The following is a 25436-nucleotide window of genomic DNA, read 5'->3' as shown; positions in this document are numbered from 1 at the left end:
TTCTCTTTATCTGTTGAATAATAAAGATAATCCTATTTTTGTAAAAAACGTATTCTATTATTAAATCTGGTATTTTTACTGTATTATGAAGGTATTAAGATAATTTAAAGGTATTTTAGAGAACTTTTTCATATGAAGTCGATGATTTTCGATACCATATCTAACTGATCCATAATTGTTGATATTGCAGGAAACTACTGTATGGGCTACGTGCCCCAACTAGCGTTGAATTACACCATCAATACCCAATAGTAATAAATAATCATCCAAAATGACTCAAAATGTCGAAAACAACTGATGTATATGAATTAAATAATGTAATTTTCAAAGAAAATTTCAATTATTCTACCCTTTTCAAAAATTTTTCTCGATTTTTTTAGACAAAATTTTTTTGACTATTTCGCAATAAAATTTTTTATTTTCTTTTACGACAGGAATTTAATAACTAGAATTTATTGTTTCAATAGAACTATTCATCGCTACTTTAAATTTATTACTTACCGTAATTGCTTTTCCAAACTGGACATCCTTCGAATAAGAAAAAAAAACAAAAATTTTATTAAAACGATTAAAAAACGAAGAAAAAAATATATAAACCCACAATTTATTGAAACTATACATGTACAACAAGTCAAATCGATAAATCGTGGTAATTTTCCAACTTAACGCATCTAGAATTTTAGCCTGTGGGGGAATTGCGATGAACGGAGACCCCACATGGCCGAAAGGTAGGCTAGGAGGAGCTTCCTATCCGGATGCTTCCGGATGGCGGCCAACACCTGTTGGTCCACCTGTTTCTGGTCGGTCTTCCTCTGGTCGCTGACTTTGTACCCCTTCAAGAAGTAAAAATACTTGAATAATACCCCAGATGCAGTTTTTAATAATCAACATTTCTTTGTATGAATGTGAATGAGTCCCGAGAATACTCCGAATATGAATTTTTCGACATTTTCCGGTGTTGATTTTTAGTAGTCATAAAATCTTTGTGTGGTCGTGATATTTTTCGTAAAACTGACAAAAATTTGGGAGATTTATTTGCTACAAGATTTATTTTTATATTTTGAAATTTTCGAAATAAAAAAAAATATATTTTTTTAACCAAAGCCGTCAAGTTCTTAAGTGGATGTCGTTTTATGAAAATTCTGTCCATCAAAATTAAAATAGTTTATTTTAACTGCAAAGAAGAAATTAAAGAAATTTTCTCTAAAAAAAATATTGCATCTTAAATTTTGAACGGTTAAAAAGATATTTTGATATTTTACTCTTAAAAATTATAATTATAAAATTTATTTTGAAAAATTTCAAAGGAAAATTAATTTTTTAACCGAAGCTGTCAAACTTGAGAAAATCGAAAATAATTTTATGCAAATTTTTTGACATTTAAATCAAAATGAGCAAAACGATTCTCTAAGAAAAATTAAATACTACTAGCAGTATTAAAAATGAATAAACTAAAACAATGTCCATAAAAATACTTATTTAGAGTACTATACAAAAAATTTATAGATGCAATACATTGAAAATTGAGAAAAAAAAACGTAAAAATCAAATTATTTCAAATAATTTTTTATATTAGTTATAGTCGCCACAAGTTTTTATTTTTGTAATTTGAAAAATTTCAAAGAAACATTGCCTTTTTAACCAAAGCGTTTTGATGTTTGGAAAAAATTATTTTATGTAAACTGATATCAAAACTTAAATATACAAAATTTTAGTAAAAATTTAATAAATTTCTCTAATTTATATCTTATTTTTGTAGTTTGACAAATATCAAAACTAAATTAGATTTTTTTAACCAGTCTTTCAGCTTTAGGGAAAATCCAAAACAAATAAGCACCAATTTAAGTAAATTTTGAAATTGAAATTAAAATGCAAATTTTTGGCCGCAGATAAGAAATACAAGAAATTTTCTAAAAAAAAATAGTATATTAGTAATTTTTAATATCAAAAATTCAAAAAGCTATATTAAAAAATCAAACCGAATTAATTTTTAGAAAATGGGAAAAAATCAAAAGAAATTTTGTAATTTGAAAATTCTAAAGGAAAAATTAAGTTTTTAATAAAAACATTGAAGCTTTTGAGAAAGCCGGATATTTTATGCAAATTTTGACATCAAAATATAACATTCAGAATTTTTTCAATCATTGATATCAGTTAAAATATACAAAATTTCAGCCAGGAAAAAAAAATAGCATCAAAATTTATTTAAAACAAAAAAATCAAGATATTTTCAAAAAATTTTTAAAATCAGTAGTCGTTGCCATAAATTTAAGTTTTATTTTTGTAGCTTGACAAATTTCAAAACCAAAATATTTTATTTAACTAAAGCTCAAAGCATTGAGGAAATCCAAAACAAATACCAATTTGAGCAAATTTTGGAATTGAAATTAAAATACACAAAATTTTAGTCGCAGATAAGAAATACAAGAAATTCTCTAAAAAAAAATCGTATTTACTAATTTTTAATATAAAAAATTCAAAAATCTGTTTTAAAAATCAAACAAAATTAATATTTAGAAAATGGGAAAAAAACAAAAGATAATTTCAAAAGAAATTTTTGTTTTAATATTGTAATTTGAAAATTCTAAATGAAAAATTAAGTTTTTGACAAAATCCCTTCAGCTTTTGAGAAAGCCGGATATTTTATGCTAATTTTGACATCAAAATTATAATACAAAATTTTGAACTTTTTCAATCATTAATATCAAAATTTAAAATAACTGAAAAAAGGGAGAACTTTTCCTTTAAACAGATTAAAATTTAAAATGCAAAAAATCAAGATATTTTAAAAGAATTTTTTAAATCAGCCGCCATAAATTTAAGTTTTATTTTTGACAAATTTCACAAATGAAATAGATTTTTTAACCAAAGCCTTTGAGGATTAGGGAAAATCTAACACGAATACCATTTTAAGCAAATCTTGAAATCGAAATTAAAATACATAAAATTTTAGACGCAGATAAGAAATAGAAAAAATTCTCTAAAAAAGAATTAGTAATTTTTAATATCAAAAATTCAAAAAGCTGTCTTAAAAATCAAACAAAATTAATATTTAGAAAATGGAAAAAACCAAAAGATAATTTCAAAAGAAATTTTGTTTTAATTTTGTAATGCTAAAATTCTAAGTTTTTAACAAAAATCTTTCAGCTTTTGAGAAAGTCGGATATTTTATGAAAATTTTGGCATCAAAATTTAAAATGCAAAAAATAAAAAGATTTTAAAATAATTTTTTAAATCAGATCACTATAAATTTAATATTGATTTTTGTAGTTTAACAAATTTCACAAACAAAATATATTTTGTAACCAAGCCTTTGAGCTTTAGGGAAAATCCAAAACGAATACAATTTTCAGTAAATTTTGAAATTGAAATTAAAATACACAAAATTGTAGACGCAGAAATACAAGAAATTCTCTAAAAATATCAATAGTAATTTTTAATATCAAAAATTTAAAAAGCTGTCAAAAATCAAACTAAATTAATATTTAGAAAGTGGAAAAAAACCAAAAGATAATTTCAACAAAATCCCTTCAGCTTTTGAGAAAGCCGGATATTTACATAAATTTTGAAATTAATTTCTCAAATCTCAAAACTAAAACGTAAAATTTCAGTCAAACAATTTTTAAAATCATACAAAAAATCCTCTAAAAAAAATCCTATATTAGTAATTTTTAATACCAAAAATTCAAAAACTTAAAAAACATCAAATTAATATTTAGAAAAAAGATTTTTTTTTAATTTTCAATTTTTGAAAATTTAAAAGGAATAATTAAGTTTTTAACAAAAACCCTTCAGCTTTTGAGAAAGCCTGATATTATTTTATAAAAATTTTGATGTCAAAATTAAAATACATAACTATTAAAAAAATTCTCCAAAACAATTATATATTAGTAACTTTTAGCATCAAACATTCAAAACCGCTGTCTTAAAAAAGGGAAATGTTTTTTTCTAAAAATTCACACTGTGTATTACATGCAAATCAATATGTGCAACATATTAATACAAAAATAGCAAGGAAAAAAGGATGATTTTAAAGAAAATTTGTTTTTTTGTATTTTAAAATTAAAAGGGAAAAATTATTGTTTTAACAAAAGATCTTCAACTTTTGGAGAAACCCAAATATTATTTTATGTAAGTTTTGACTTTGATGTCAATAAAATACACAAAATTTTAGTCGCAGATAAGAAATACAAAAAAAATTTCGTAAAAAAATTGTATATTACTAATTTTTAATATCAAAAATTTAAAAAGCTGTCATAAAAATCAAATCAAATTAATATTTAGAAAATGGAAAAAACTAAAACAATTATAGAAGACATTTTGTAATTTGAAAATTTTAAAGGAAAAATTCAGTTTTTAACAAAAATCCTTGGAGTTTTTGAGAAAGCCCAATATTATTTTAGGCAAATTTTGATGTCAAAATTAAAATACAAAATTTTAGTAATAAAAAATTTAAAAAATTCTCCAACAAATGCAAAACAATATTTGCAACATATTAAAATAGAATGAAAAACAGATGATTTCAAAGAAAATTTGGTTTTAATTCTGTATTTTGAAAATTTTAAAGGAAAAATAAATTTTTTAACAAAGTTCTTAAACTTTTGAGACGAATACTAGTATATGTAAATTTCGACGTAAAATTTAAATTAAAATACACAAAATTTTAGTCGCAGAAAAGAAATACAAGAGAATTGTCTAAAAAATTAAACGTTACAAACAAACAAATGCAACAAAATTTCTTAAAATGAGAGAATTTCACTAGAAAATATTAAGTATTATATGAAAAATAATAATAGCACATTGAAATTTAAAAAACGGAAAAAACACTGGAAATTTAATACTTTTTATCAGTTGATGATAGCTAAAATTTAAGATGAATTTTTATATTTGGGAAATTTTAAAAAAAAAATTCAATTCAAGGATTACAAAGAATTTCTATGAAAAAAAATTAATAGTAATATTCACCAATAAAATATTACAAGAAGCCGACTTAAATACTCCACGAGAATGCAAAACAAGGAAAAAAACGTTTAAAAAAAAATCCTACCTCTTTTTTGGTCTGGAAAATATCTCCCTCTTCCTTTTTCGCACGCTTCTCCCTTTTCCTGGCAAAGTATTTGTCATCGATATTATCGGGTAACTTCACGTCACTGATATCGATTTTCGTCTGCGTGCCGATGACGTAACGCTGACTGACACGTCTCAAGGGGCAGGCGTTGATGCCGAAAGGTCCTAAAATTTAAGAAGATTAACCCAAAATCCAGGACAAACACGAATAAAGACTTACCGGTTACAAGAAGCAAGCCAGAGTGGAGCTGTTTGAGGAAAACAACCCTCTTTCCCTTGTGGGAGCTGGCCAGAAGGATAAGTACGGTCCCGGGGGTAATCGAGTCCCGCAGGGTACGCGTGTGTTGTTTGAAAGTCTTCTTCGCCGGCCTGGGCTTGATCCTACAACACAACGTTTACAAAGCAAGTCGAAAACAGAAAAAATAAGTACGGTTAGTTTAGTTTAAATCAGATTAGATTGAATCGACATGGATTTTTCAGCGGTGTCCTAAGTAAAGATCATCATAAAATTTGTTGCAAGGCTTTCTAGTAGTTTGAAAAACTTACCTGTCTTGGGTGGGGTAAGACGCCCTGCGTTTTTTCACTAAAACGAATCTCTTCCCTCCGTTCTTCTCACCGCCAATTGGTTTTTCAATAACGCGAGGTTTCTGCGGCCTTTTCGTGGTCTTAGTCTTCTTGCCCACAAATTTATACAAGGCCTTTTTATGGTACATTTTGGTTCTGGAGAACCTGAGCACGCCATTTCCTAAGTCATAGTTTCTGGGTTTGCCGGGTTTGTGGACCCTTTTTGGGGTCTCTTCGGGCTTCTTCTTATTCGCTTCCGCCGGCGGAGCCATCTGTTAAGAAACAAATCCAGGTAAATAACGTGTATAATAACCCAGTTTTAGGTTATGTTTTCGATAGCGAACTAAATAAAAACAAAAGAGCATTATACTATTCTTTCCAACAAATATCAAGGCTAAGTTAAAATACAAGAGCTGTTCCTCCTTCCGAGATTAATTTCATAAAATCTTAACACACTGACATTTCCTAAAGCACTGGTGAAAACAATAAGATTTTTTTCTAATACCTGCAAATTTTACTTAAATATATCAGTTGAACTTAACAGTATACACTTACATTAAACTAGTTTCGAGTATGAAAACGTATTTTTTGATAGGATGATTGAAAAAATTAAGGATTTTATGAAAAATATAAACTATACACTCACCTCGAGCGACAATTTTGGCAAAAGGGGAAGGTTCTGCGCATGTCTGTCAAAGCTGCCAGCTGCCACCAGCGCTGCCAATATCATATCACAAAATAAACTAAACCTCACAGGAATTGTTAAATTTGATGGTTTTTGTTAATGTGCTGTTTCTTTCTTGGTATTGAGTAATTAGATAATTGTATGCAGAAGAGAATAATTAATTTTCTAAATAATATTATAGTACGAGTCTTGTTTTAGTAAAATATTATTAAGACATATAAACGGGGTCAATTATGTATGGATTGTTCTACGACATACGTCTAATGTTAATATTTGAACTACTGCTGTTTGTCTGAGATAGTGTTCTGCTAAAATCTGTCAAGAACTACTGCTAATTCGTCCAAATAAATGTTTATCTTTACAAAAACAAAATGCTCAAAATATTTGATATTTGAAGTTTAGTATTTCACAAACCTTTTGGCCTGATAAACATTTTAGAGGATTTAACATTCGCCGGTGCAGTATTGATGTGAAAGAGACACAAATAAAAATAAAATACATTTATTTTACATCTTATTTTACGGTAACGGAAATAATTCTAATATCATCGTATGGTTTGTCCGTCTTTGCGTTCGTTTTAACATTGCTGATATTCTGCACGACCTCCATTCCCTTTACAACCCTTCCAAATATCGTATGTTTATTATCGAGCCAAGGCGTGGGTGTTAAAGTGATAAAAAACTGACTGCCGTTGGTGTTCGGACCAGCGTTTGCCATCGACACGGTGTACGGCCTGTCGTGTCTTAAACTCGGCCTAATTTCATCCTCAAAGTCCCCACCCCATATGCTCTCGCCGCCAGTACCGTTACCCGTGGGATCACCTTAAAAAATTCAATTTTGAAGCTAACAATGAGTTTTACCAATATTTTGTAACAAAAACAGTAATTTACCTGTTTGAATCATGAATCCTTTTATAACTCTGTGGAAAATATGTCCGTTGTAATACCCGTTTTTGCTGTGCACGCAGAAATTCTCGACGGTCTTCGGCGTGTCCTTCATGAACAGTTTTATGTGGATATCCCCGAAAACTGTGTGAATTATAGCGTTTTCGTACAATCGCTGTATGGCCGGGTTCTCCGTCGCCGCAAACGTGTCTTCCTTGGAAGGCTTCTCGTTGAAAACGTCTCGATCTTGATCGCCGGGCAAGTCTTCTGGCTCCCTACGACTAAACAGGTAAAACCTAGACTTCTTGTATGCCGTACATATTATTGTGGGATCGGGAACTATTGCTTCGAGCGTCGGATTGCTGGAGGCTTCTATTTCCAATGTGACGGCCGCCTTGGACTTTTTCGCTGACCCTAAAAAGTACAGGAATAAAAATAAGCTGTACGTAAAGGTAATCCCCTATAAATACCCTGATAGAGCGCAATGTTTAATATCCTTAAATTCTCGTTCTTCCCGATGATTCTAACGCACCTATTCGAGTACAGATTTATTAATTTGATACCTAGGAGCGTGGCGTACATTATAAAATGGCCGCTGCTATCGAAAATTATGTTTGCAAGTTCGTGACTTTCCGATTTTTCTAGATCCCGCTCTATCGCCATTCTTCGCCCAAATTCCATGTTAGGGAGTTGTTGCTTGTTCTGCTGGAATTCCGTGAACCTAGGCAACGTTTCATCCAAAACTAGCACCTACGTTTGAATCGTTAATTAAAACATTGCATGCACATTTTTACTTACAACATAACTTACCAATTTTCCGGTGATGAAATTAAATACCCTCACTCTTCGGTCAGTGCAAATTGTGGCAAACTTTTTCCCCTCGGGTGAAAACGCCAGTCCCGTTGGGGTGGTTTTATTTTTTGCAAATTCGTACAAATCTGTGTCTAGCTTCGAGTCGAAAGCGACGTTTTTGGGAAATATACAGTCCTGCTTAATACCTGTCCAGTATTCTAGAAAAATATATTAATTTTAATAAAACCTTAACGTACGCGAAACGTATTAAATACCTAACATTCCTCCTCTGTCCACGGATATAACGACGTCGTATTTCGGATTATATCTTATCAAATAAACAGGTTTCATGTGAATTTTCTCTAATACCTTCAAAGCCGCGATGGTAGCTCTTCCGTCGTAGACGTAGATCTTGCTCGATTCCTTATCGGACACCGCTAAGGTATGAATGGCATCACCGGGTCCGTGAATCCATTCCACTGTGCCGGGAATGTAATCTAGTCTCATCATATTTATCATGTCAAAATTTATTACGTCAAATATCTTTAAACTTTTATCCACCGATGCCGAACACAACAACGATCCTTCTATATTACAAGCTATCCTTACTATGGGACCTGGAAACACGCAAGTCAACTTGTTTCAACGAAAACACTTACTAAGAACCTACCTAGGTGGCTGCGAAAATGCTTCACAAACTCAATCCCAGTCTCCATTTTCTTCCAGAACTTTATGTGGCCGTCACAGCTGGCGGTAATAACGAAATCAGTGGCCGATACCACGCAGTGCGTTATCACGTCCCTGTGCATGTAACTCTTCTCGTAAGACTCGGCACTGGGTAAAAGTTCCAAGTACAACTGTTCGTGTGGCAACACTTTACGTTTCTTGGGCTGTGTTGCCTCTGACAACGCCGGCCCCACTAAGTCTTCTGGTTCCGATTCGCCTTCGCTTTCGTGGGGCCTCTTGCGTTCGTCAGGTTCAACTTCATTACTCATGACGCCAAAACTGAAATGAATTCTACAATTTGAAAAAAACAAAATAGGTTGTATTTCCTATATTCCTTATTTAATGGGCATCTAGCTTTACTTCAGAAATCGCTAAATATGCACAGATTACCCAAATTGTAAATTATGTTTCAAATTTATTATTTTGGACAATAATTTTCTCCGTTTAGATTAGATGAAAATTGAAAAGTGAGGTTAAATATTTATGATGTAATCTCAGACATACGTTAACAAATTTAATATTAGAACTACTACCCCATACCGTAGGTAAAACAGACACGTCAAAAAAATCAAATCAATATCAGAACTACTGACGCATGTCGGGAACGGATTACGATTTTTGACATATGACACGTCATTTTTAGGTTATATTAAGGAGTGTAATGTTTATTTTAAGAAAATAAGAAAATCCGGATGAATGATTAATACCAAAGGCGAAAATGTTTAAAAAACTGAAAGATAAAATCACGGAGGAGGTGAAGAGCTCTCCTCAACGATTCGCAGAGTTTACTCAGTCCGTCAGCGACAAGTTACAAAACACTACAACGGCAGATGATGTTTTTTCAATCGGAGAAGACGGTAACATTTTTCAGTAGCTAGTGACCGGGACAAAGCTAATTCTTTCATTTCTAGATGCGAATACGTCTACCAACAGCACTGACCACGGCTTTTCGAGCGTCAACTTAGTCAGTCCGTCACAGGAAAGAGTCAGGCGAGGTTCTACTTCATCTATGGCGAGCGACGTGTCGTTTTTACCTAGATACGAGTCGGGAAGCATGTACCACCTACAAGTAAGTTCGAGGATATCATAGATGCACGTATATCATCGTAAACTACTTTGTGTTTTAGTCCGATTTGGATGATTCTGTTAGCGAATTTGAAGACAGCGCTTCCACGGCCTCTTCCCAGATAGGACATCTTAGTAAAGAGCAGATCTACTCTGCGTTTCAAAAGTCTCAGATGAGGTACCATAAATACAGAGGGAGATACACAGATTTGGCTAGACACTATAAAGATTTAGAACGAGAAGTTTCGAAAATGAAGGTAAGTGGTCCTTCCTTGTCTAGAGTGACTTTGTGTAAATAATTTGAGTTATCTTATTAGTCCGTTTTGGTGGAGACTCAAGACAAAGCCATAAGAAGAGTTACAGAATTGAAAGAGCAGTGTAATCTGGAGCAGAAGGCGAAAGCACACCTGGAAAGCGCATTGAGAGACGAAATGGAGGAAAAGAACATCAAAATACAAACCCTTCAGACGAAAATAGACCTCCTGCAAGGTGTTAGCAACCCTGTATTGTTGGTAGACATCGATAACAAAGCAAACAACAGTCAGAATGATTTAGAGAATCTAACCAAGTACTTAAACGATGCGAGAAAAGAGATCGAAGTATTGAACGAACGAATACAAGAGATGAAGGCAAATTCCATAGTATTTCAAAGCAAGGAACAGGAGTACAAAAACAAAATAATCAGCCTGGAAAAAGAAATCGGCACCTTCTCTGAAAGAGAGAGAGAAAATAACCTGAAACTAGCTCAGAACAAGATGGAGCTGCACAACGAAATTCTGGTCAAGGATACGGAGATCGGCACCTTGAAAAAGGAGAACGAGGCCCTACGTCAGAAAGTAGAGGCTGCGAGTGCGGAAAACAAAACCGGCAATAACGTGAAATTGGACAATCTGCAAAGCCAGAACAAAAAACTCATCGATAAGGTTGAGAACTTATCTCAGAAGTGTAACAATTTGGAGAGTGAGCTGTTGATGGTGGAGAAATATAAAATGGACATCAGAGAATTACAACAAAAAAATGAGACTGCGAAGAAGGAGAAGGAAGAATTACAAAAGCTTACCGGTGACATGAAACGGTCGTCCGAGTCTTTCGAGGAAAAAATCAAGGAATTATCGGAAGAAAACTTGAAACTCAAAGGAAAATTAGCCAAAGAAAAGGAAGACTTCGATAATCAGATATCAGCGATCCGAGAAGACGCTAAGAAGGGTTTACTGTCTCTAGAACCGAAAATCAGGGAGAAACTACAAAATGAACACTTGGAAAGGGAGGAGGCGCTCAAGCAAGAGTTCGTTAACAAAATCGAAGAATTATCCTCGAACAACCACAGCTTAAAGGAGGTGCAGATGCAGGTGTTCCAGAAAGACGACGCCATCAAGAAGTTAACGGTAGAAGTAGACACTCTTAGAAATGACCTGGAGAGTAGCGTGGCCGATTACTACAACTTGGAGAAAAACCATTTGGAGTTGATCGAGGAGACCTCTAAGCTCCGCAACACGATTTCAAACCTCGAAAAAGAGAGGTCGAGCTTAGAAAACAACGAAGAGAAGATTTCGAGGTTGGAGGCCCACATAGCTACACTACAGGACGAGGTGAAACATCTCAAAGACATGGGTGAGAGAAAGGAGAAGGACAACGTCTTCCTCAGCATGGAAAACCTGAATCTACAACAAGAACTAGCTCAGACTTCGCAGAAGCTCAGGATTCTAGAAGAGAAAGATGAGGCGATTCAACTGAACAGCTCCGAGAGCAAATTGTTGGAGCTTAAAGTGCAAAAACTGGAAGAGGAGAGGAAATCGTTGTTGGATGAATTCGAACTGGAAAGGAAAATGTTTAACGACATGCTAGAGAACCACAAGGACCTTAAGGAAAAGGAGGCGGTGATTGAAGACCTGCAGGATATACTGGAGAAGACTCGTCACGAAGTGAGACAATCCAGCGAACTTTTACAGAAAGAACGCGAGAAGAACGTAATGTTGTTCGATAAAAAACACAACTTGGAACTACAAGTCACGAAACTGCAAGAGAAAGTGAGGATATTCGAAGAAAAAGGCGAAGCCGTGGGCCTCGAAAAGTCCGAGTGTGGGCTGTTGGAATTAAAACTGCAGAAACTGGAAGAGGAGAACAAGAGACTACTGCAGTCTTTCGAAATGGAACGAGTGACGTTCGCGAACGAATTGGAAGACCTGAAGCAAGACCTGAGCAACGTCCAGGAGCAAAGCTTGATAGATCAAAGCATAGACGAACCTTCCGAAGACTTATTGAAAGAAAAGCTCCACCAGATCAGGCGGCTATCGGAGGCCAAAGAAAAAGACAACGTCTTCCTGTCGCAAGAAAACTTGAATCTGCAACAGGAGAAGACTAAGCTGTTGGAAAAACTGCACTTGGTAGAAGAAAAACTCGAGAGCATAGAGATGGACGGTACGGAGAGCAAATTACTGGAACTCAAAGTTCAGAAGTTGGAGGAGGAGAACAAAGGGTTGCTGGACGAATTCGAAATGGAAAGAAAAATGTTTAACGACCTCTTAGAAAACCATCGGGTGGTCAGGGAGAAGGAAGAGGTCATAGAACAGTTGGAAGAAATCCTGGACAAGCAACGAAAAGAAATAATAAACCTGAAGGACCACCTCGAGACCGAGAAGCACAGGAATGTCAATTTGCAAGAGGCGAAGCTACGCTTGGAAGAGGAGCTCCGTAAGACTATCGAGAAAGTCAGGATTATGGAAGAGAAAGACGAAGCCATAAGTATGGACAAAAACGAGTGCAACTTATTAGAAATGAAGCTTCAGAAGTTGGAGGCGGAAAACAAAAACCTACTGGAAACCTTCGAACAAGAACGGAAGATTTTCAACAAAGCTTACCACGACCACGTCCAAACCGAGACCCAGCTAAGAGACCTCATCGAGGAAAACTTACAAGTCAAGCAAATGATCAAATCGGGGAAACAGACAATCGAAGAACTGACCGCCTCGTTGAAGAGCAAGGCCGAGGAGTACAAGATTGTCCACGACAACAACGTACGGTACTTAAAAACGATCGAAGAGCTGCAAGCCAAAGTACAAAGCCAAGAGGCTAAGTTAAAAGAGAGCGCAGCCATTAAAACGGATAACGAGTCCCTCTCTAAGAAATTACAGGGCTTAAACGTCGAAAACGACAGGTTGAAGAAGGAAGTCGAAGACAAAGATAAACAAGTGTCGGAACTGTCCAAGAACATAGAAAATTTGAGGGAGGTGACCCAGAAGCAGACGGTGGAGTTTAACAGCTTATTAGAACGTACCAAACAACTAGATTCCATCTTGGAGAAGATGCAGATCGATAGCGCTGATGCCGTTAAGAAAGAAAAGGAGAGACAGAACGAACTCACCTTGAAAATAGAGGATCTGCAGCAAGAACTAACTAGAAAGACGACGGAATTCGTTAATTTGAGTCGGAAACTCGAAGAACTCGAAAAATTGTACGCCGAAGAGCAAGACGAGTACAAAACCAAACTAGAGGAAATACGGACGTTAAAGAAAAAAGTGCAGGAACTGGAGGCATTAGAACAAAGCTACAAAATGATCGGCGAAGAGAAGCAAGTAGTAGATAACGAGTTAGTACGTCTGAAAGTCATAGAAACTAAATACAAGGACTTGGAAAACGAAAAAACTTCCCTGGAGAACAAACTGACACAAGCAGAGGGCGATTTTAAGACCAAACACAGCGAAACACTGCAGAAGTTTAAAGTAACCGAGCAGCAATGTAATATGCTGAAAGAAGAAAAGGATAACCTTCTAGCGGAACTGAATAATTTGAGGGGTAAGATCGAGGATCTAAGTTTGGAAAATTCTAATCTCAAGGCTACTTGCACGAAAGCGGCAGACACGGAAAACAGCTTGCGGCAGCTCAAACAACAAACCGACGCCTTACGAGTCGAACGCGATAACTCGAACAAAGAAATATCCGAACTTCGAGTGAGGATTAGCCAGATTTCAAGCGATAACAACCTGATGGTAGGGGAAAACCAGAACCTGATGCACAGCAACGAAGAATTAAAGATCCGGCTGGAGGAACTGGAGAAGGAGAAGAACGAGTTTGACGAAATTAAGAACAAATTATCGGAAGAAAGGGACACGGTAACTAAAACCTTGGAAGAAGTCCGACGGGAATTGAGCGAGATCCAAAACCAAAACCTCCAGTTGGTTAACGATAAAAGCCGAGCGAATTCCAGCGACGTGGACGTAATCAAGATCCAGCAAGACTTCTACGAGATAAAAGAAAAGTGCGACAGCCTCTTTGTCGAGAACAAAAACTTAAAGTCGGAATACGCCAAGCTGGAAGAGAAATGCAACGATTTCGACAAGGTAAAGAAGGTCCTGGAGACGCAAATAAACGAATTGGAAAATCAATACACCGAAATCCTCCACGAGAGACAGTTGCTTCAGGACGAGATCCAGGAACTGAAGATATCCCCCGTCAACTTAAAACCGGAACCAGCCTCCAAACTGGACCAACTGGAAATACTCAAGCAAGAAAAAGCGTACACTACGGACGCGGGCGGCTCCCCGGACAAGGAAAATTTGGAGAAGCAAATCGCCATTCTCCAGGACAAACTCGTACAGTACAAATCCCTGGACATAACCAACAAGAGCTCGATAGACTTCTACGAGAACGAGCTGCAGAAGGTGAAGAGCCAGAACGATAAGCTGAATCGTAAGCTGGACGAAACGCTGGTGACTTTGAACCATTGCGCCGAGCTGTCCAGCTCCACCGAAGTCGAGTACTTGAAGAATGTGCTCTACAATTACATGCTGGGCAAGGAGAGCTTGGTGTTGGCCAGGGTTATCGCGGCGGTGTGTAAGTTCGACCCGCAGCAGACCGAGAACGTTTTGCAGAGAGAACAGCAGAAACAGACTTTGGTGAGTATAGTTTGATACGCGCCTAAAGTATGGAATAAATTAAGTAAAAATGAAACAAATTTTTTTTGGGAAAAATACTCGAACAGGTCGATTTTTAATCTAAAAAATACATATTTTAGCATAAAAGGCGATTTTCAACCGTCATTTGTTTTCGAGTAATCGACATTTTTTTTAAATAGCTACCTCCTATTTTTTTCTTGATTCTGAAAGATCGTTTCATTGTCGATCCGACAGTATTAAAATGTTGCCATCTACATAGGAAAGTTTTCGAGTAAATGACNGCGCCTAAGTTAAAACTAAACAAATTTTTTTTGGGAAAAATCCTCGAACGGGTCGATTTTTAATTTAAAAAATACATATTTTAGCATAAAAGGCTATTTTCAACCGTCATTTGTTTTCGAGTAATGACGTCATCGACATTTTTTTTCTTGATTCTGAAAGATCGTTTCATTGTCGATCCGACATTATTAAAATGTTGCCATCTTACATAGGAAAGTTTTCAAGTAAATGACGATTAAATGTTAGAAAACGTAAATTTTTATTCATTAAAAAAATAACGATTCCTATGTCAAGCAAATACAATTCATTAAGTTTTCGACCTAAATTAAGTGATCGAATTGCCACCCACCGACTTGTTGACAATACGCAAGTCTGTGTAGAAATTCTTCTTGCACATTATGAATTATTTCCGGGGTAAATCTGTATATTTCATCTATAATACAATGTTGGAGTTCTTCTAAATTATGTGGTCTATTAACGTATACTTTGGACTTTAAGTAGCCCCATAAGAAATAGTCCAGGGGTGTAAGATCTGGGGATCTCGCGGGCCATTCTATCGGTCCTCGTCTGCCGATCCACCTCCTAGGAAAACAATTGTCCAGAAAATCTCGAACAGGGCGCGCATAGTGCGGAGGTGCACCGTCTTGCTGAAACCATATGGTGTCATCAGGAATATCAGGGTCATTATCGTTAGGAAAAATTACTGCAAGCGCTGGAACAAGGTCATTTTGTAAAAACTCTAAATATCTTTCTCCTGTAAGGGTTCCTTCAAAGAAGAAAGGCCCTACTTTTCTGTTGTTAACTGTTCCAGCCCACACATTTAATTTCTGTGGGTGTTGGGTATGTGTCTCTGCCATCCAATAAGGATTTTCCCGACTCCAATACCTGCAAATTTGACGGTTCACTGTACCATTGAGACAAAACGTGGCCTCTTCTGAAAAAAGTATTTGCCGGAGTAAATCTCTATTTACTCAACATAAATCCATCATAATTTCACAAATGTGTAAGTGGTGGTCGGGATCGTCTTCATTGAGTTCCTGCACAAGTTGAATTTTGTAGGGATGATATTTTTCCTGCCTCAGGATATGTAGCACTGTGGTCTGACTAATTTCATTTAATGCAACCAATCATTGAAGTATTATGAGGATTATCTACCACACTTATCAAAATGTTCTGTTTGCGATCTTCACTAACGCTTGGACGTCCAGGTTTTGGAATATCTACAACATTGCCAGTTTCTCTACATTTAGATTCTATCTTACTGACTGTTGATTGGCTGATACGGAGATCTGGATGTTTTTCATTAAATAAAACGCAAACTTCCTGCTGCGTTCTAGTTTTATCCCCGCATCCGATAAGAATTAAAATTTCAATTCTTTGTGCGACAGTTAAATGTGCCATAATACTTTAAATTCAACAATAATTTTTATATCGCTTACAATACTTAGAGTCGGTATGACAGTGACATTTTGTAAAAATTTACACCTACGTGATCAATAAAAAACTTAAGGCATTTCGAAAAACGTTTTTGCTTTATTTTAATTGATTTGGGTTTTCTAACATTCAATCGGCATTTACTCGAAAACTTTCCTATATAAGATGGCAACATTTTAATACCGTCGGATCGACAATGAAACAATCTTTCAGATTCAAGAAAAAAAATAGGGGGTTGCTATTTAAAAAAAATGTCGACGTCATTACTCGAAAACAAATGACGGCTGAAAATCACCTTTTATGCTAAAATATGTATTTTTTAAATTAAAAATTGACCTGTTTGAGGATTTTTCCCAAAAAAAATTTGTTTTGTTTTTACTGAATTTATTCCATACTTTAGGCTTAGGCGCGTACTGTATATTGATGCTTGTGTCACCGATTTCAAAGATTTGTGCCTCAACTAGTTAAAAATATTTCTATTGTATTTATTTATTGATTTTTTTATAGCTGGGGCAGCTAGGACTGATTTAACAGTTAGAGGAGCCAGATCAAGCATCTGACATAGAAAAATGAAGTACGTCGTAGGAATATTAACTGTTTGTACACACCCAACACCGGTTTTACGGGGGAAATATTCGGGATATGTTGCCATAAACAAGATGGGATGCCACCAACAACGCGCTCGGCTGGTTTTAAGGAATTTTTTTACACTTAAGGTTTACGGTATTCCTCAACTTAATATTCTCTTAAATTGTTTTGATAAGTTTGTAATAATAATAATAACAGTAGTTCACTATTCATCAAAATATTAACGTATTTACAAGTTACTATAATATGGAGCACTTAAAGGTACTACGTAAATAGACTTTTTCAATTTTCTTGTCGACTTGAATGTTCGTTGTAATTTTTTTTTTTGCATTCCGAGTTTTTCGAGGAACAATTCTAAGTGTAGCAGTATTTTTTTAAATTGATTTGTCGATTCCGGAGAAATTATCGAAAAGATCTGAATGTTAATTTTATTCACGGTATTTTAAAAATTTTGTCTTGCGTTAAAAAAGCATGTATAAACTTTTATTGTACATTTTAACATTTTAATTAGAAATTATTCCCAGTGTCCGTGTACATTCAATTGTGGGTTAGGTTAAGTATTTATTTTTAAAAAGTCCTACATTTTCTGGTTGTTTAATAATAAATTGAGACCAATACGATTCTTTGCATACTCAACAACAACGGATTCCCAGCTAGTATTATTTACAATTTTTTATGCCTTTTTAGACGTTTTATTAACCCTTACCTTACGTTTACTGTCTGTAAATATTTACATTGTTAATAAAATAGTTTATATGTATATTGTTATAATAAAAGTATTTTATAAGTGTTGTTTCATTGGTCGAGTCATTCAGCGATAATAAGATACATCAGAATGTATTTTTTTACTAGAAAAAAGTAAAAAATAATTTAATTGGAATATGGGATGAAAACAAAGTCCACACAGAAATTTTCTTCAACAACTGCATGTACAAATTGGCACTTTACAAAACTACGAACTTTGCCGGAGCTAATACAACGGATAGAATGCAACGCAATATAAAAAATATACAGGAATACAATTCAGTTGAATAATTTAAATAATTATAATGTAGGATAAATCTTAGTACAAAAAATATGCTTAAACTATTTACATTAACCTAGGTAAAGAACAATCACTTCACTTTGTGAAAAAAACCTCTGGTTACCAAAACAGTTCTCCGAATCAGCACCGAAGCCTCCTATTAAAAACGCTTTAAAAACTCCTCCGACACGATCCTTGCCCTTGCGTTTACCGCCAGCTTCATCTCCGATATTTCCTTGTCGATTTCCTCCATGAAATGTATAACGAAATCCACCAGTTTATGTTTGTACATCTGCTCCGTGTGGAAATTCGTGATGAGGAAGCTTATGTCGTACCCGTCCACAGGCTTCCTCCGCAACACTATAAAGTTCTCGGCCCGCATCATCATGAACCTCATAAACTTCTTACACAGGATCTTCTCGATTTCATCCGCCTGTTTCACTGCTATACTGATCCTCACCGAGTTCACGGAGGTCTCTATGAACACTTTTTCTTTCTCGTTCCTGGATATCACCACCGGGGTAAGTAACAACTCTCTGGAGCTCCTAACCTCAACTTCCGGTTTGTTGTGTCTCTCCACCACTTGCGAGGAGAAGTTGTCCAGGCACATGGCAGCGGTTAGGGTGTGGCGCACGGCCGTCAGGTAGGGCTTTAGGGTTGCCGACATTTTTCTTAAATTTTCTGGGGCCTCGCTATCTTATCAAAATAACCACACCTCCTTTTCAGATTTTGACAGATGGAGTGACTAACGAAGCGCTCGGCTTCTTCTTCTAATCTCCACCAAGAGATCGGTTACGACAGACCAAATAAATGCACCGAACAAATTTATAGCCATTTGAGTAACTAAATGTATTTACTCATATGTTTATAGCTTTCAAATAAGCAAGCGGAGCGCCCCTGAAGTACAAATGGAATATTTCAATTTCACTTTTCGCGTTCCAATTGTCATGGAACTGCTACTGAGGTGTTTCTGACGTACATTCTTTGTCAATTGGAAAGCAGTTATTGTTGGTTCAAATTGCTGCACACAATAACAGACATATTATATATGAAAGCAATGTCGATTTGACAAGTGTTTTGTGAAAATCAACGCGTCGTTCTCATCAAAAAAAACCTTAGAGCTTATGCTACGTGAAGTAATCAGTTTACACTATAGCGACACTGTCGACGAGTGACAGAGTTTATAAAGTTAAATCTTTCTCTCTCGAGCAGGCACGTGATTGGTTAACGCAACTCCTACCCTGCTCCTACCTCAACGATTAGAAAGAGAGAGAGTGAATACCCAAACTATCGTTCTTTTAATTTATAGTGTCTACACTTTTTAACACGCGGTGCCTCCTCCATATGCTCTAATCAATAAACCAATCAATGTATAAATCAAATGACGATGCAACGTGAGCGTATTTAGAAGAAGAAGAAGTTAGAAGAGCGGTCTACTTGACGTCCGTCAATCCGTCATTTATATAACCTTCAAATAGGAAGATGATCCGTGAAAATGTTAAGACGGAATTTGCGAAAGGGAAAATATGTTGAGACCCGAATTTAGACCTGTCTTCTGCATTTACATTGGGTACTTTTAGTTAAAGTGTCAAATATGAGGCAGAAGGTGCATTTGACCACGCATAATTTCTTCAGAAATGAGGTAGGTCCACTGATTAGTCCCATTGAATAATTTATTAAATCATAATTTCTAAATATAGCCAATTACTTTTAGAATTCTTAAAGTCATATTGATTAACTAGGACTGTCGGAAATGTATCACTGGGTGGTGAGCTATTTGTATTAGAAATATTTTGTGCTTGTTGACAGCTATAGAAGGGATTATTTTTAACACCGTCTTGGAAGATAAAACGATTTGTTTTGTTTATTTAGACGTATAAAAAAAGAAAATTTCGCAGTAGTTTGTTTGAAATACGGTTTACGCATGTGGTTGCAAAATGTGTTTACGTCCTCCAGATTTGTTATGCAATCCGTTGATAAGGCTCATATGGTTGTTAATTTTGAAAACACATATATGTACTATCGTATTGTAATGCTTAATATAACTTCCATTATGAAAATTATCAATTGTACATTTTAAACATAGTTCAAAGTTCTTTAAACAAAAATATGGTTTATCTTCAAGCTGTTAATACTTGTTTTTTATCGCTTCGTAAACATTAAAATAGAACCTGATTGCATGTAGGTAATGATAGGTTTGTTTTTCTAAACCCTCACTGTTTGTGACCTTGATTGAAACGAATATTTACTGATTTGGATGACTCGACAGTTATCACAATATTTGGTCATTTAAATAATAAATATCAATTGTATCTCTAAACTTGTTATAACATATTTGTAAACAAGCATATCTACAAGTACTACTTTTTTTTATATCAGGCTATTAATTAGGATTGCCGTTATCAAGTACCTCTTTTGATAAAACCGTTATTCTTACATTGTTACGTACCGAGCTGCTTCAATGATGCTTCCCGCAAATGTTTTTCAGCAAAAGAGGGCAGGGAACATCGTCCCGCTCCTGCTGCTGGCCGCCGCTTCGCTCTTAGCGTCCGTATGGACCGTCAAAGACCTAGAATGGGAGAGTCACATCTCCATGGGGCAGGGCTTCGCCTTGTTCCTCAGCGGACTGGTCTTCTTCCCTTCCACGTATCTCGCCAGCAACTCCTTGTTCCTCCACACGACCTTCGGTCGGAAACTAGTCAAAACTTACAAGCTGAGCACCGGCGACATCTTCGACATCAGCAATAAGTAAGCGAAAGTTGAGAAATGAACGTTTAGCGATCGTTAAACGTTGATGTTTGTTTCAGACAAGTGTCGGCAATCCAGGCCCTGTTCTGCGGCATCACCGGTTTCACCTCGTGCCGGTACTCCTGCAAGAGGGACATCCTGCGCACCTCCCACTACATCTCCGAGGCGTACGCCTGGTTCGGGGCGGCGTACTTCTTCTACGACATCTGGTCCATGTACAAGGTGTACAGCGCCAAGATCTCCACCAGCCAGCTCAACGGGGACGCCAAAGTTAACAGGTCCATAAACCGCGCCTTCAAACTCCTCGCCTACCTCAGGAGCAACGCGGTCATCGTCGGACACCACTTGTTTATCGGGGGATTCGGGTTCTTAGTTATTACCGTAAGTAATGAACGGTACCGTTAACTTGTTAATTAATCATGCTTTTCCGGCAGTATCTGAGAGGCGGCTTGGGCGACTGTTTCTTCGGTTTCGTGTACCTGATGGAGGCCAGCACCCCCTTCGTGTCTCTCAGGGGGATCCTGTCCAAGATGGGGATGAAGGAGTCGCCGGTGTACGTCGTGAACGGGCTGGTGATGTTGGTCACGTTCTTTCTGTGCAGGATAGCCATGTTCCCGTACGTGATACACATGTACGCGCAGACCATCGGCAAGGATTTCGTTTCGGTAAGGGACACTGTAACCGTTAGGTTCTGGATCGAAACGCCTCGATACATTGCGTAAATTAAATAATACGATTTTACGTCGCCTTTCGGGAATGGGAACATCCAAAAATAGCCGTGATAGGTAGATCTTTGCCATTTCTGCATTTCGTTTTTGGATCGCCTTTTCAAATGGTGTTTTACATGAAATTAATAAATAACAGAACAGAATTATATACAGGGTGTTTCACCTAAGAGGGATTGTTGTGTAACTCTGTAATTGTAAAATTTATAAAAAACAAGCATCCCCCTTAAGTACACCCTGTATACAGGGTGTTTTAAGTGAAGTAGCAAAAATGGTACCAGTGAATGTAGAGCCAAAAATAAGAGGATCGAAGTGAAAATACCTTATATGAAAGTTGCACCTCTGAGGTCTGAAATTCACATTTTAATTTTTTTCTTTAACATGAGGAATGCTAGAGACACGAAACTTGGTATGAGCATCCTACTAATAAAGAGACAACTTTTCAATATTTGTTTGATCATTGGCGTATTTTATAAAGGAGTGAAACAGTCAACACTATTGCAAAATTTAATTAGAAATTTTTTATATCAAGCAAATTATTTATTTAAAAATATTTATTGGGAAGACTGATTTATTGCGCAACTTTTTTACCTCTTGTAATTTTTCGATAAAACCGATAGTTTTCGAGTAAAAAAATTAAATGCGTCCTCATTCACTAAAGGGGTAATTGCGAAAATTTGTAAAAATAAAGTAGGCGGATGTCATAACAAATAAATTGTTATTTATCATATTAATAAATTGACACTTTGTGTCAACCAATAATTAGTTCCAATTGATTAATTTATTATCAGATTAATTATGGCAAATAATATTTATACCAATGACGAATAAGTCGACATGCCCCAAGTGTTTCTCGAATCCAGAAAAAATAGTAACGCTGCAGTAAGATTATACAACCAAAGATATCCAAACCAACCGATTCCTCATAGACAAACGTTGGCCTCGGTAGAAAGAAGGCTTTGCGAAACTGGTAAAATTCAGCCCAATCGTGACGGTACCGGAAGAAGGCGTAATGTCCGAACTGTTGAAACTGCGGAAGCTATACTGGAACATCTGTGGAACAAGCACAAGACAGGTGTCCAGGCAACTGCAAATTTCTCACAGTCTTGTGTGGAATGTAGCTCATGAAAATCTTTTATACCCTTTTCACCATCAACCCGTGCAAGAATTGAATGACCCTGATTTACCCAACCGTGTGGATTTTTGTCAGTGGTACATTAATATTTCCAGGCCTGACTTAAATTTCCCAATGAATATATTTTTCACCAATGAAGCAAATTTTCCCAGAGTAGGCGCAGTAAACCGTCATATTGTTCATTCATGGTCGGAAGAAAATACTCGTGGAATATTTGTGTCAAGATGTCAACATAATTTCAGTTTAAACGTTTGGATGGGAATNTTTTTATATGAAGCAAATTATTTATTTAAAAATATTTATTGGGAAGACTGATTTATTGCGCAACTTTTTTACCTCTTGTAATTTTTCGATAAAACCGATAGTTTTCGAGTAAAAAAATTAAATGCGTCCTCATTCACTAAAGGGGTAATTGCGAAAATTTGTAAAAATAAAGTAGGCGGATGTCATAACAAATAAATTGTTATTTATCATATTAATAAATTGACACTTTGTGTCAACCAATAATTAGTTCCAATTGATTAATTTATTATCAGATTAATTATGGCAAATAATATTTATACCAATGACGAATAAGTCGACATGCCCCAAGTGTTTCTCGAATCCAGAAAAAATAGTAACGCTGCAGTAAGATTATACCGCCAAAGATATCCAAACCAACCGATTCCTCATAGACAAACGTTGGCTTCGGTAGAAAGAAGGCTTTGCGAAACTGGTAAAATTCAGCCCAATCGTGACGGTACCGGAAGAAGGCGTAATGTCCGAACTGTTGAAACTGCGGAAGCTATACTGGAACATCTGTGGTACAAGCACAAGACAGGTGTCCAGGCAATTGCAAATTTCTCACAGTCTTGTGTGGAATGTAGCTCATGAAAATCTTTTATACCCTTTTCACCATCAACCCGTGCAAGAATTGAATGACCCTGATTTACCCAACCGTGTGGATTTTTGTCAGTGGTACATTAATATTTCCAGGCCTGACTTAAATTTCCCAATGAATATATTTTTCACCAATGAAGCAAATTTTCCCAGAGTAGGCGCAGTAAACCGTCATAATGTTCATTCATGGTCGGAAGAAAATACTCGTGGAATATTTGTGTCAAGATGTCAACATAATTTCAGTTTAAACGTTTGGATGGGAATTGTAGGAAATACTCGAGTAGGTCCTTTTATTCTTCCACACGGGCTTGGAGCGGCTGAGTATCTTAGATTTTTGAACGAAAATCTTCCAACATTACTTGAGGATATACCCCTCGCTACACGGCAGGTGATGCGGTATATGCACGATGGCCCCATCGTGCATATACCGCCTGCACATAGTACACTTGCCGTTAGAGAATGGTTAAATTTAAATTGCCCGAATCGCTGGATCGGTCGTGGTCGTGATGCCCCTGTTTGTTGGCCAGCACGTTCACCTGACCTAACGCCTATGGATTTCTTTTTGTGGGGACACAAAAGTATCGCTTATGCCACTCCTGTTGCCTCCTTAGAAGAACTACGCTTAAGAATATTTCAGGCAGTGGATGACCTTGGTAATAACCAAGAACTGTTTGTGCGACTGCATTATAACTTCAACAGACGTTTTAGGTTAGGCTCGCAGCAAAATGGAAATTATTTCAAGAATATTATTTAAATTTAATTTTGGATTTCTTGTTTTTCATTTGTATTAAATTTTATTTGAGATAAATAACTTTACCTAATACATGTCGTCAATTTATTAATATGATAGATAACAATTTATTTGTTATGACAACCGCCTACTTTATTTTTATAAATTTTCGCAATTACCCCTTTAGTGAACGATGACGCATCTAATTTTTTAACTAGAAAACTATTGGTTTTATCGAAAAATTACGAGAGGTAAAAAAGTTGCGCAATACATCAGTCTTCCCAATAAATATTTTTAAATAAATAATTTGCTTCATATAAAAAATTTCTAATAAAATATTGCAATGGGGTTGACTGTTTCACTCCTTTATAAAATACGCCAATGATCGAAAAAATATTGAAAAGTTGTCTCTTTATTAGTAGGATNAATCGCTGGATTGGTCGTGGTCGTGATGCCCCTGTTTGTTGGCCTGCACGTTCATCTGATCTAACGCCTATGGATTTCTTTTTGTGGGGACACATAAAAAGTATTGTTTATGCCACTCCTGTTGCCTCCTTAGAAGAACTACGCTTAGGAATATTTCAGGTTGCAGATAACTTTCGCAATAACCAGGAACTGTTTGTGCGAGTGCGTTATAACTTCAACAGACGTATTAGGCTATGCTTGCAGCAAAATGGAAATTATTTCGAGAATGTTCTTTAAATTTAATTTTGCATTTCTTGTTTTTCGTTTATATTAAATTTTATTTCAGACAAATAACTCTACCTAATACATATCTCATAGTCTTAAGTTATCAAAATTTTTCATTAATTAGTAGCAAATTATTCTTAATGTCATTATTAAATTACCAGCTTATTGACAGAAAGTGTCAATTTATTAATATGATAAATAATAATTTATTTGTTATGACATCCGCCTACTTTATTTTTACAAATTTTCACAATTACCCCTTTAGTGAACGATGACCCATCTAATTTTTTTACTAGAAAACTATCGGTTTTATCGAAAAATTACAAGAGGTAAAAAAGTTGCGCAATAAATCAGTCTTCACAATAAATATTTTTAAATAAATAATTTGCTTCATATAAAAAATTTCTAATAAAATACTGCAATGGGGTTGACTGTTTCACTCCTTTATAAAATACGCCAATGATCGAAAAAATATTGAAAAGTTGTCTCTTTATTAGTAGGATGCTCATACCAAGTTTCGTGTCTCTAG

General features: G+C 35.5%; 5 protein-coding genes across 6 annotated transcripts in view; 2 read left to right on the top strand and 3 right to left on the bottom strand.

The window, feature by feature from the left end:
- Positions 1-583: 583 nt before the first annotated feature.
- LOC108906418 (60S ribosomal protein L6) lies at positions 584-6310 on the bottom strand. The gene is made up of 5 exons (XM_018709657.1): positions 6278-6310; positions 5614-5903; positions 5288-5448; positions 5048-5232; positions 584-833 (listed from the first exon to the last, which is right to left on the bottom strand). The coding sequence occupies exons 2-5, from the start codon at positions 5901-5903 to the stop codon at positions 672-674; spliced, it is 798 nt and encodes a 265-aa protein (XP_018565173.1). The 5' UTR covers positions 6278-6310; the 3' UTR covers positions 584-671.
- A 491-nt stretch (positions 6311-6801) lies between these two features.
- LOC108906465 (peptidylprolyl isomerase domain and WD repeat-containing protein 1) lies at positions 6802-9155 on the bottom strand. The gene is made up of 6 exons (XM_018709734.1): positions 8663-9155; positions 8268-8609; positions 8011-8210; positions 7671-7950; positions 7207-7614; positions 6802-7137 (listed from the first exon to the last, which is right to left on the bottom strand). Exons 1-6 carry the CDS (start codon positions 8985-8987, stop codon positions 6830-6832), a joined length of 1863 nt encoding a protein of 620 aa, XP_018565250.1. The 5' UTR covers positions 8988-9155; the 3' UTR covers positions 6802-6829.
- A 212-nt stretch (positions 9156-9367) lies between these two features.
- On the top strand, positions 9368-17774 carry LOC108906648 (golgin subfamily A member 4). Its single transcript, XM_018709964.1, has 5 exons — positions 9368-9575; positions 9630-9787; positions 9846-10040; positions 10101-14675; positions 16896-17774. Exons 1-5 carry the CDS (start codon positions 9437-9439, stop codon positions 16917-16919), a joined length of 5091 nt encoding a protein of 1696 aa, XP_018565480.1. The 5' UTR covers positions 9368-9436; the 3' UTR covers positions 16920-17774.
- Positions 17775-17876: 102 nt separating this feature from the next.
- Positions 17877-18748, bottom strand: LOC108906679 (actin-related protein 2/3 complex subunit 4). The gene has a single exon (XM_018710008.1). The coding sequence runs from the start codon at positions 18665-18667 to the stop codon at positions 18161-18163; it is 507 nt and encodes a 168-aa protein (XP_018565524.1). The 5' UTR covers positions 18668-18748; the 3' UTR covers positions 17877-18160.
- A 702-nt stretch (positions 18749-19450) lies between these two features.
- Positions 19451-25436, top strand: part of LOC108906667 (protein FAM57A) — an 8811-nt gene continuing 2825 nt past the window's right edge. The window contains exons 1-5 of one of the 2 annotated variants that reach the window (XM_018709997.1): positions 19451-19642; positions 19715-19768; positions 20489-20748; positions 20808-21129; positions 21183-21413. In XM_018709997.1, coding sequence (XP_018565513.1) covers positions 19754-19768; positions 20489-20748; positions 20808-21129; positions 21183-21413 — 828 coding nt within the window. In that variant the 5' untranslated portion in view covers positions 19451-19642; positions 19715-19753. The remainder of the gene's footprint in view (positions 19643-19714; positions 19769-20488; positions 20749-20807; positions 21130-21182; positions 21414-25436) is intronic. The other variant, XM_018709988.1, reaches the window with a different exon arrangement.

The sequence above is a fragment of the Anoplophora glabripennis genome, unplaced genomic scaffold (genome assembly GCF_000390285.2).
Source record: "Anoplophora glabripennis isolate ALB-LARVAE unplaced genomic scaffold, Agla_2.0 scaffold59, whole genome shotgun sequence".
NCBI classification, from domain to species: Eukaryota; Metazoa; Arthropoda; class Insecta; order Coleoptera; family Cerambycidae; genus Anoplophora; species Anoplophora glabripennis.
This window is presented reverse-complemented; position numbering and strand designations above follow the sequence as displayed.